Source organism: Grampus griseus (assembly GCF_964374135.1).
Source record: "Grampus griseus genome assembly, chromosome: 10".
NCBI lineage: Eukaryota > Metazoa > Chordata > Mammalia > Artiodactyla > Delphinidae > Grampus > Grampus griseus.
In genome coordinates this window covers 83,254,511-83,267,116 of record NC_139004.1, presented here as the reverse complement: position 1 = coordinate 83,267,116, position 12,606 = coordinate 83,254,511, and the positions used below count along the sequence as shown (strand labels likewise).

General features: G+C 40.0%; 1 protein-coding gene and 1 long non-coding RNA gene across 4 annotated transcripts in view; one reads left to right on the top strand and one right to left on the bottom strand.

Annotated features, from left to right (window-relative positions):
* Positions 1-5,175, bottom strand: part of LOC309828178 — a 28,507-nt gene extending 23,332 nt beyond the window's left edge. The window contains exons 1-2 of the long non-coding RNA XR_014297297.1: positions 5,146-5,175; positions 3,656-3,757 (exon numbers count right to left, since the gene is read on the bottom strand). This is a non-coding gene — a long non-coding RNA (uncharacterized lncRNA). The remainder of the gene's footprint in view (positions 1-3,655; positions 3,758-5,145) is intronic.
* The window catches only part of FRMD4B (FERM domain containing 4B), a 234,114-nt gene that overhangs the window by 152,499 nt on the left and 69,009 nt on the right, over positions 1-12,606 (top strand). For all 3 annotated transcript variants that reach the window (XM_082664658.1, XM_082664659.1, XM_082664660.1), the window contains exons 6-7: positions 11,577-11,633; positions 12,435-12,457. In XM_082664658.1, coding sequence (XP_082520784.1) covers positions 11,577-11,633; positions 12,435-12,457 — 80 coding nt within the window. The remainder of the gene's footprint in view (positions 1-11,576; positions 11,634-12,434; positions 12,458-12,606) is intronic.

Sequence of the window (12,606 nt, the reverse complement as noted above, 5' to 3'; positions counted from 1 at the left end):
AGTTTGGTATTTGTTTGTTTGTTTGTTTTCCTTTTCTGGGCCAGGATCCATTTAGGATCACACATTGGTTTTAGTTGTCATGACTCTATAGTCTCCATAATGGGAAACAGATGTCCAGTCTTTCCTTGGCTTTTCTTACATTGGTATTTTTCAAGAGTATAGGCCATTTGCCTTGTAGAAGGTCTCTCAATTTGTGAAATATGGATTTGTCTAATTCAGTGATTCCAGACATGTATTGTGTTGGCCACATCTTAGAATCGTTAGGGAACTTGGTGAAACCACAGAGACCCACAACCTGCCCCGTTTCACCCTGTACCACTTCAGTGAGTCTGGGTCTCTCTATTCTTCAGTGGCTTTCGGGTAACTCTGCTATACACAGACGTTTCAGAGCCACTAGTCTAATATAATTTCCTTGTGGCAAGAATACTACATAAGTGATGTTGGGTCCTCCTCAGTGTGTCTCACAGGGAGGCTTGCAACGTTAGTAAGCTTTGTTTTTGGTTAAGGTGGTATCTACCAGATTTCTCTTCATCTTTTCCACTTTGTAATTAACAACTTGTCTGGAGTCAACGCTTTGAGACTGTTTGACCATCCTGTTTCCCAACAGTCTTTGATCCAATGGTCTTGGTCTCCAGTGGTGATCTTGGCTAAGCCAGTTAGTACTGTGGTATATGGTGATTGTAAATGGTGATTTGCTAATTCTATCACCTTCAACATTTCTTAGCATTCATGGGTAAAGAATAATTTTCCCTTCTTCTCCATCTTTTTAAAAAAATGGTTTTTATTATCAACATGGACTCATGGATTTCTTTTTATTCAATATATTATAATCCCTTCTCTCATTCATTTTGATGCTCTAAAGGCTCCCACTACCATCGCCTTGGAATCAGCCGTTTTTCCTTTCAGTGGAGAATGCTATCTAGAAACCAAGGTCTGGTTTCTATGTAAACTAGTTGGAACCTCATCTCAAGAACAAAAATATGCACCACCTGTCCACCAAAAAGAAACATGCATTGCACAAACCATACCTGGGCTCCACCTTGAGAAAAGATGATCTGATTCATTTTCCCTTCTTTCTCATTTCCATGTCTGTATATTCACTTGTATTATTCTCCCACAACCAAACACTAATTCATAAACTTTCTCTTTGTTCCCATGTTCATTGTGATCAAGTTTCTGAGAAGCAGTCTGTCCAGATACTTTGATCCTACTGCTTATATCTTTGAAACTGTGATACACACCCACAAAACACCTGTACTTGTTTGCTCTTCTTGTAATGCTTTTTAGTTTTTGAAAGCATCTTTTTTTTTTTTTTTTTTTTTTTTTTGTGGTACGCGGGCCTCTCACTGTTGTGGCCCCTCCCGTTCCGGAGCACAGGCCCCGGAAGCACAGGCTCAGCGGCCATGGCTCATGGGCCCAGCCGCTCTGCGGCATGTGGGATCTTCCGCGACCGGGGCAAGAACCCGTGTCCCCTGCATCGGCAGGCGGACTCTGAACCACTGCGCCACCAGGGAAGCCCTGAAAGCATCTTTATAGCTCATTTTTCTTTTTTTTTCTCAAAACTCTGTGAAGTTGGGGGACAGATATATTATTTTCCTTTTACATTTTTAGAAAGTGATGCCAGAAAAGTAAAAGATTTTTTGATAAGTTTGCATATATATATATATTCTTGCATATATATATATATATCCTTGATAACTAGGTACTATGCTAACAGTTCCCATAGCTGATAAAGCCTGAGCTATGTTCTCATAGTTCAGAAAGCTAGGATTCCTTATTCTGAGTTGAAAATCAAGGCAAATCAACCGTATAGTGAATCGAGAAACATAAGAAGCATTCCCTTTTTAAAAAGGAAAGATAATAATACACCCATCGACATTTTCCTTCACTACTCTTTTAGTTGATATTCTACAAATGTTTTGAGTACCTGCTGTGTGCCAAGTGGTCCTGGAGATATAGCTAGGGTCAAAATAGGTAAAAACCCATGCCCTAAGGAGCTTACCTATTAGGCAGAGGTGATGGTAGATAGGGATAAAGACAATAAAGAAGATAAATAAGGTTATACTGCATTAGAAGGTGCAAACAGGGTCACCAAATACAGTTGCACAGGTTGCGCACTGCCCGACTCTGTGCCCAGTGGTACCATGGAGATCTTGGACCTAAGCAACTTAGGATGAAACTGACATTAAGTAAGATGGGAAAGGCTGAGGGAAGATCAGTGGTTCTGTGTTTTGTTTTTTTTTCTTAACTTTATATTGAAGTATACACATGGAAAAGTGTATATAATGTAATTGTGCAGCTCAATGAACTTTCACAGATTGAACACATCTGTGCAGCTAGTACCACTATCAAGGAAACAAAACATTACCAGCACCTGAGAAGCCCCTAGCATGTTCTTCCAGTCATTAATCCCCCCACTACCATGACTTTTAATAGTATTTATTAGTTTGGGCTGACTTTGTATTTTATAGAACTGAAGTTATACAGTATATGCTTTTTTAATATATGGCTTCTTTTGCTCAAATTATGTTTTTGAGATTCATTCATGTTGTGTGTCGTTACAGCCAGCTTATTCATTTTCCCTGCTGAATAGTAGTCCAGAGTATGAGTATACCACAGTTCATTTACATAAATGGGCATTTGGGTAGCTTTGCAGTATTTGGTTATTATAAGTCGTGCTGCCATGAGGATCCAAGTGCCTGCCCTTTAGTGGACATCTGTAAACATATCTATTAGGTGTATACCTAGGAGCAAAATTGCTGGGTCATAGTGCATGTGTATGTTACACTTTAGTGGACCTTGCCAAAAAGTTAGTCCAGAAGTAACTTAAGTTGGTCCACCAGCAGTGTATGGGAGGAGTGCTGTTTTGATGTGTTAAGTAAAATGTCTACTTTATTCAGTGCAATCAGTTATACCGCCATACATTGAAAAGAACTGCACCAAAATATTATTTGGAGACAATTTCGCTAGATGCCTAGGAAATGGAAATAAACTAACTAAAGTTTATTGGCATTATTGGCTTTGGTGAAGAAGTTGAATACAAGTTAAATACACTAAAAATAATATCCTACACAATGATAACCAGATTAACAGAATGAAAAAAGTGACCTATTTATGTTGGAAAATACAAAAAAAAATTATTAATCCTAAACCAGAATGTGTGTGATCTTCATGGTATATCATAAAACTTTATGATCACTGTAGAGCAATTTCAGTAGATACTTATTATGGTTCCAAAGAGGAAGGCAAATTACTATATCTTTTTAAAAACTTGACAAGATTATTTTTAAAATTTCTTTAAAAACATAAATGGAAAAGAATGGCAAATATTATTATGGAAAGTTAAAGCCTTTGTCATATCAGATACTGAGACATATTACAAAGGAAGAATGATTAAATGTTATGGAACTACACAAAAATTGAACCGTGTCCCAGAACAAAGTAGAGAACCATATATATAATGATATATAAGGATGTAAGAAGCAGCATGGTAAACAGTGCAGAGAGAATAACATTGAGAGCCTTTGGGGGCTACCCTTCATGGTAGGTGCTTTATATTTTATACTTTATGCTCTAAACAACTCAGTAAATTCAATATTATCATTCCCCATTTTGCAGAGGAGGAACTGAGTGAGTTTCAGAAAAAATTACTTACTCAGGGCCCCATAGATTCTTCCAGTGTGGGAGGGCCAAGTCCAATCTGACTTCACAGGAGGAGAGAGCACATCAGAGGGGATGAGATTGAAGGACACAATTTCTGCCCCATAAACAAGACAAAGCATTAATACTGGTAACTCAAGTTGAACATAAACTCTCAAGTAGATAAGTGAACAAAGGGTCATTTCACAGATAGGCAATAGCAAATAATAGGCAATTGCAAGGGAAATACTCAAGTTGGTTAGTAATCAAAAAACGGCAAACTGAAACAATTTTGCAGTATTATTTTGTACCTTTCTTATTAGCAAAAATAATTTTTTTGATATGATGTGGTTTATAAACATATATACCTTTCCCTAAGATGAAAAATTAGTAAGCATATTTGATATCTTGATTCAGGTGATGGTTATATGAGTATATACACACATCAAAGTCATCGAGCTGCACAGTAAGAGTTGTGCATTTTACTGTATATACGTCAATAAAAAGGGAAAAAAACACTAAAATATGTTAACTGATGAAATCAGAATTATTTGTGAGAAAATAAAGGCGGAAATAATTAGATGCTGCCAAGGTTAAGCTTAGTATAAAACATTCAGCATGGAACTCCCCTGGTGGTCCAGTGATTAGGAATCTTCCTTCCAATGCAGGGGATGCAGGTTCGATCCTTGGTCTGGGATCTAAGATCCCACATGCCGTGAGGCAACTAAGCCCGCGTGCCGCAACTAAGACCCGACACAGCCAAATAAATAAATAAATATTTTTTAAAAAAATTAAGCATGGTGAGTATAAAGCATTTAGCCCACAAATTTGAAATTCAACTTCTCTTAAGAGCCAAAGCTCAGAGGAAGTTATGATCACTTACATAACGCACAGTGGTCATTAAGGTAAAAACAAAGCAGCTGCTGGAAGGAACAGTCATCACTGGTCCTAAAAATCAGAAACTGCTCCCATGTGTCCTTGTAAAGCGATATTATATGAGGTAATGAACTATGTCCTGAACAACACACCTAAAGTTATTAAAATAATGAGTTTCTGAGGGTTGTTTCTTATGTTGTTTCTCAACATAAGCCAGGGGAGTGATGCCAGAACACAGTTTCTAAAAGGCAGTTTTGGGCTTCCCTGGTGGCACAGTGGTTAAGAATCCGCCTGCCAATGCGGAGGACACGGGTTCAATCCCTGGTCTAGGAAGATCCCACATGCCGTGGAGCAGCTAAGCCCATGCGCCACAACTACTGAGCCTGTGCTCTAGAGCCCACGAGCCACAACTACTGAGCCCACGAGCCACAACTACTAAAGCTCATGTGCCTAGAGCCTGTGCTCTGCAACAAGAGAAGCCACCACAATGAGAAGCCTGCACACTGCAATGAAGAGTAGCCCCCGCTTGCCGCAACTAGAGAAAGCCTGCGTGCAGCAACGAAGACCCAAAGCAGCCAAAAATAAATTTAAAAATAAAATAAATAAATCATACCAAAAAAGGAGTTTTACCTCGGGAAACCTTATGGCTCAGTTTTGTAGGTTTCTGATGATTCTAGCTTAATCCAAGAATAAACTTAGTGAATCTAGAGCAATGGTTCTCAATTGGGGTGCCAAAAGGAACCCTTTGGCCATCTCTGGAGACATTTTTGGTTGTCACAGCTGGTGAGGAGGCTGCTACTAGACTCTAGTGAGCAGAGGCCAGGAATGCTGTTTACTACCCTATAGTGCACAGGACAGCCCCTCCCCCCAGTAAGGAATTATCTAACTCAAAATGTCAACTGTAGTGAGGTTGCAAAATGCTGCTCTGAAAGAACGAACGTGTAGTATTCACTGAGACCATCCTCCATAAACATTGCCTCTCACAGCTAGCTTGGATGGAAAAGGAGAAAGTACTGGCTTATTTACCTAGGGGGAGGAGGGAGTGCAGGTGTAGTAATTATGGCCTGGCCTTCTAGGGGCATGATAACCCCTAGAAAATAGGAAATTGCCCAGGGAAGTATGTTTCTATGGCCTAGCAAGAGCTGCCTTGTTAGACGGTAGGTAGGTATTAAGTGTTGATGCGGCCTCTCCCCCAGCCAAATTGTATAAAAACTAGTCAGCCCATCGCTCTGGGCTTCTCTGGCCTGGCAGAGTCTTCCTTCCATGTAGATGTGTCCACAGAAGGTGTTAGAGAGGCTCCCAGGAGCTGTATCAACTCACTCATTTGTGTCCTTATCCCATTGGTTCTTTGCACTGTTTGCAGGCTTACTGGTAAACTGAGGTGAGAGCATAGAAGCAGCATCCAAGGCATCGTTCTCGACAATTTTTGAACTTTAACCAGACTTTGAAGTCTGGCCCAGCTCAGCAGTGGACACAGTTGACCACCAATGTTAAGAAGCCCCTTTCTGTCCATCTGTAGTCACTGATTGTCTCTGGTTCACATCTTCCCAATGTCACCTCCAGAGGGAGAGCGCTTTCTTCCCTTAGTTCTAATTTGGAAAATCCCTAGGAAGGTCTTTGAACCCTCTTCCATCACTTGCCCACAGAAGGATGATTGTATTTCCATTAGATCCAGTAAGGAGAGAAGCAATTCTCCAAAAGAATGGGATATTCTGTTCAGAAAGGGGGTTGGGGTACGAGGCAGTCGAGACAAATAGATATCCAACCCTCCCGGAAAATACATCAATTTTTTAACAAGCTTTTTATTTTGAAATAATTTCAAACTTACAAAAGAGTTGCAAGAATAGCACACACACAGACACACACAAAATGTATGTCTATCAAACCAACTTCACCAGTTGTTGACATTTTCCACACTTGTACTGGTGCTCTCTCTATCTCCCCCACCTCCAAATGTGTGTAATTTTTTTCTGAACCATTTGAGAGTAAGTTACACTGTTTACCCCTAAATGTTTCACGGTATCTTTCTTAGGATAACGGACATCTCTTACAGACCCATATAACAATGATCACATTCAGAACATTTAACATTGAACCTATACTGTTGCCTAATATGCAATCCAGTTGTATCAGTAGTGCCTTTATAACAACTTTTCCTCTTGATCCAGGATAACAGACTGCATTTAGTTGTTATAACTCTTTAGTCTCCTTTGCTTTCAAACAGTTCCTCAGCCTTCCTCTGGCATTCATCACAGACATTTTTGAAGAGTATGGGCCAGATTTTTGTCTCAAGGTTTCTCATGATTAGATCTAGTGGTGTATTTTTGGCAGGAATACTACCCAGCGGTGTGCTAGAACCAGTTAGTACCATCTATGAGAGCCAGTTGTCACATCTCTTCCCAGCTCCATGTTCTGTAATGTCATACTGGTAGCTTGAAATCAGCCATGGTGGGAATGTTCACACCATGGAAATCAACAAATGCTACACATCAGAGCTTGTACCCCCTCCCGCATTTCTGGTTGTGAAACATTTACATTTAGCAGCACAGCACTGTATGTAGGTGAAGTTATATCCTTCTCAGAACGTATCAGAAGGCACATGATGCTGGTCTTCCCAGTTGTTGGTGATATCTCATCCCTTGGTTAAGATGGTATCTGTCGGGTTTCACCATTGAAAAGTTACCATTTCCCCTTTGTAATTAATTCTCCCCTGTGGAGAGATCCTTTGTGATTATGTAAATATTCTGTTTCTCATCTAACTTTCACCCAATAGCTTTTACTTATTGAAAAGTACTGCCTGAATCAATTAGTACTATGACTGTTGCAAATTGTAATTCTTTTTATCTCTTTCATTTCTTCTACATTTATTTGTTGGTGTTCTACAGGTTGTTTTTGTTTTGTTTTTTGGTAGACTTAACTCTTAAATAGATGATTAGTAGTAGACTTGGAAACAAATGGAGGTTTCTCAACGTTTTGTCAAGTAGTTCTCCATCTGAAGTATTTATGACCAAGTTATGAATGTTCATTGCTATAGTGCAGAATAGGAGTACTATCAATACATCAATACAGAAAATGCAGAATGGGTCTTCAGAAATAGTTTTCCCATTCTATGTGAGTGTGTATGTTTGATGGTGACATACTATCCTACCAAGAGTGGAGGTGGCATTTGGAGTCATTTTTCTGATCTTAACCTGATTCCAATTTTTACCAAAAGCATGCCTTTAGGACATTCCTGGTGAGATTTGCACTGGCGTTAACTAAAGCACGGTAAAGTCGAAAGAGTCCAGAGTCAACATGTGCTGCAGGATTGAGTAGTTCACTTCTTGCCCCTGGCCCTCAGTGCCATCATCTGTAAAATCATAGGAGTCATATTTTCACAAAAGTCCCTTTCAAGTTCTAAAACTTTCTTTTATTCTGCTTTCCTACTTGGGAGTCAAAACCTAGAGGTCACCTCATTAGCATGATGTCTTGGCCAACTGAGCCAACAAGTCAAGGACCAAAAGTGAGATGTCGAAGGTGGAGCCTGAACCCAGTGACCTCGTGATTGGATCCATAATCCTGTTAAATGAGCTTTGGGAGTATAGCACCAGCACTTGATACTGTTTCACGTTACCTCTGTGCATTCAACCACATCCCCTGCTTCACTCCTCTGCTTCTCTTTGTTTATCCTTGACAATCATGGAAACCCACTGAAGGATCCCATTACCTCTGCCTTTGAGGTGATCCCTTTCTCAAGTGTTAGCTTTCCCAGTACCTATAAGGTTACCTCGGTTGCCATGGTTGTAAGTAAAGGAAATGTTCTATCCAAGAGCAGACTGCAGTTTCTAAAGAAGTTTTACCCTTCAGACATGAAACTCCAGAGTTCTGTACAAGTCTTAATTAAATTTCACCATATGAAATCGCTGAGAACCAGGCAAAACAGTATTTTCTTGATGAATCCATTGTTTGGTGAACTCCACGCACAAGTCAGGTAACCTTGACAGTCAGTTTTAGAACTTAAAATATGTTGCCTTGTATTTCCAGAAGAGTGGTTAACTGAAAGGTGAGGTGGGGCCTAAGATGTGTAAAAGAATGTGGGGCTTTGCCAAACCACTCATTTTCCTCTCTTCCTGGAACGAGATTTCTCAAAGGCCCTACTGTTCCGTCCCACCATGGCCTTCCTCCACCAGAATTGTGTCGGGGCCACTGGTGTAGGTGAAAAAGTCCACAGGCAAGCTTCGTATTTGCCTGCCCTCTCCCCTGGAGCTGTCTGAGCCTGGTACTTTGCATGCTTTAGCTCCTCATTTCAGCATTTTTAATATTTGATGACCCTTCCAATGTAGAGAAATATTTGGCAACTTCCTTAAGAGTATCTGTTTGAGGTCTTTTAATTTACTAAACTGAAAAGTTGGTGTCTAAAATATTGTTCCAGTGACTCATCTAAGGTTCTGAGGACGCAAAGGGGTCCCAGGGTGTCAGAGGAGTTGGCAATAATTTTCAATATACTTTATTCATCTTCAGTTTTTTTAAAAAAATATTTGAACTAACGCACTTCCCCTCTTCTCTCTGATTTTAAGACAGATTTGACTTTAACGAGTTCAGGTCTAATTTAAACTCAAACATGTTCTTGAGTTCCCCTGTGAAGCCCTCACCCCCATGCCCCACATGAGTTTCTGTTTCTTTGAAGATAAGGAATTTAGCTTTTCTAAAATTTAATCTCGATCAACACCCACCTCACCTGTTGGATTAACTGCTTCATCATCTTTCACCAGATTAGAAAACGACTGTCTCTTGCCTGAAAGACAGAGGGCAATTGATTTCTGCAATCAACCTGGCTTCTCTTTGATTTTATAATCTGTTTCTAGAGATTATAGGCGAGCTTTGAATTCCAAGGCTCTGGGCCTGTCAGCTTTTGAAGCGAAAAACTTTGAAGCAGATCCACTGCCTCAGGTTTCAGAAGGGATACTTAGTTGTTGGAGGATGAAATATAAGGGAAACAGGTAATTATCACTGTTGACATTGTAATATCCCAGGTTTGGGGTTTGTTTATTTTATTTTATGGCTTCTAAAAGAATTATTGTTATTAGTTTTGGGTTTTTTTTTTTTGTTGTTCTTGTTGTTTTTTTGAGAAGCCCGATCAAATCACTTGGCCACTTGAGAGAAAAGCATAAACCTTCCAGAAATTCTCACTGAGCTAACTGCTTCTATAAACCTACATAGTGTGCATTTACTTTAAAACTGCTTAATTACTCACCACTGATGCACTTGGTATAATTAGAAAACTCTCTAGCTCAGATTCAACAGGTAGAAAGAAGAAAGAAAAAAAAGTGTAGGGCAATTTCCAGACCCATGTTCTTAAACACTATGCACTTTCAAGTACTAATTATATAGGATTTATGCAAGGAGGGGGTTATATGGAATTGTTTTAGCATGTGTTAATGCTTATAAGCTAGCATCTCACCAAAAAAAAATTTTTTTAATAAAGACCCTGCTCTACTACTCAATGTTGTAATTTATCACATAATGCAATAATGGTATTTACATATGTCATCACATTTAACAAAATAAATGAAGGTGCATGTGAGTGTTATTGATAGAGGCAATACCCCGACACAGTTATGCATCCGTACCAGGCACCTGAAGAAGTATTCCTGTTAGTTACAGCCTCAAACTCCTATTTTTCTTTGGGATCTTAAAGGCTGAAAAAATAAAATAGTGGAGGGCTTCCCTGGTGGTGCAATGGTTAAGAATCCATCTGCCAATGCAGGGGACATGGGTTTCCGTCCCTGGTCCGGGAAGATCCCACATTACGTGGAGCAACTAAGCCTGTGCACCACAACTACTGAGCCTGTGCTCTAGAGCCCGTGAGCCACAACTACTGAAGCCCGTGCGCCTAGAGCCCGTGCTCCGCAACAAGAGAAGCCACCACAATGAGAAGCCTGCGCACCGCAATGAAGAGTAGCCTCCGCTCGCCGCAACTAGAGAAAGCCTGTGCACAGCAACGAAGACCCAACGCAGCCAAAAATAAATAAATAAAATATTAAAAATAAATAAATAAATAAATAAAGTGGTGGTGGGGAGGGTCGAGTGAGTACCAGATTTCCTTCTGGGAATGAAAATGTTAAAAAATAGAAAAAATAAAATAAAATCATGGAAAAATGATAAATTAGGGTTCATCAAACTTCAGTATAAAGCAACAGAATTTTTATCTCAAGCATTTTCTGTAACTGGTTCTTTTTTTAATTTTTAAGTAATTTATTTGTTTTTGGCTGCATTGGGTCTTCATTGATGTGCGTGGGCTTTCTCTAGTTGCAGCGAGCAGGGGGCTACTCTTCGTTGCGGTGCACAGGCTTCTCATTGCGGTGGCTTCTCTTGTTGAGGAGCACGGGCTCTAGGCACACGGGCTCAGTAGTTTTGGCGCACGGGCTTAGTTGCTCCGTGGCATGCGGGATCTTCCCGGACCAGGGATCGAACCCGTGTCCCCTGCATTGACAGGCAGATTCTTATCCACTGCGCCAGGGAAGCCTTGTAACCTGTTCTTAAGGCTTACATTTTCTCTACAAGAGTATAAATATTAATTCAATAATGTCTCATTGACACAGAAGTAGAACTTACATTTTTTATAATATTTGCATTGTGTGTGTACCAAAATAACTGCTATGACACAGGAAAACACTGAGCAAACTAATCTAAGAAAAGCAGAGCTTCAAAATGAACTTAGAGAGGTAAAAATTATTCATTTAGAAGCTGTCTGAATTTTCAGTTTCAAAGTCATGTGTGTTCCTTCCAGAATACTGCTCTCAAAACACAATTTCCCACAGCTAATTAAAGTGCTGGCGCGCGCGCCCTCTCTCTCTCTCTCTCTCTCTCTCTCTCTCACACACACACACACACACAATGTGGCTTCCCCTTAACCCTGGATACGTCTCTCCACGCCCCCCTCCCTTCCCCCTGCAATGGTATGATCTGCGTTCAATCCTAAACTGAAGGTACCAAGCTGTGACAGCTTCCCCAACTCCACAGCCATTTGCTACGACCTAGGGCAGCCTGTGTTCAGTGATGCTTTCCTTTTCCACCGACAGGGGCAAATCGAAGTAGACAGCGAAACTATCTTCAGGTTAGCGGCGCTTATTTTACAGGTAAGAACTGACAAACTGCCTCTTACCCGCTTCTTTTGTTTGTTGGGTTTTGTGAACTGCCTGCCCTTCTGAATCTTTTGCATGGGCCAGTGGCTGACGGCTTTTTAAAGCCTTATGGTTGTTTGCCAGTATAAGATGTGAGCCACTGTTTTCTGTTTTAGTGTGGATTGCATGAGCGAGAGTGTGATATGTCTCAGAAGAAAATGAAACTTAGACTTCACTGAGGAAGAAGAGTTAAGACCGTATTGCTGGCAAAGAGCTCCCGGTGGCTTGAATTTGGGAGGCTGCAGTTGTTACAACAGCTGTAATTTGCATTTAAATTTAGTAACTTTTGTATACTTTTTCTTGAGGTGGAGTTAAAGAGCCCTTTAATTCTTAAAGGCACATGTAGCTGAAAAAGCAGTGTGTTCCATGCTGGTTTAGAAAAAGAAAACAAATGGCATGTGTTGATTTACCTGTGTCATGGTTTAAACAGTCTGAGGCCAGACTAAAAAGTGTGCTGCTCCGAAGGACAGGCCTTTATCTCGTGATCTTCAGAACATTAAAGGAGAAATAATCATCTATGCTTTTTCAGATAGATTTGTCTCTTCTGTTAAAAACAAGAAATAATTATTGGGTAATAACGATTTCTTAAATGCCACATTCTTCTCCAGGGTCATATGTAGGGAAGGTGTTCCTTGTGAAAAAGTTTTCAAAACAAAACTCAGGCATTTTAAGAGGGGAAAATGATCAGGAGTACAATTCTTTTAGCTTAATCACCATCAATACAAATTGATCATCTATATTTGTTTTTTATTTCAGGAAGCCAAAGGGGATTACACCAGGTATGGTTCCTTTTCGAATATTACTATGCAAAATAACCCTAGCTGAATCTTTTAATGCTATTTTAAATAACAATGGATGCAAAGCAAAAGAAAGTAGATCCCCAGGCGAGAGACTGAGGTCTCTTTCCTCTTCAAATAGAGACCTATTC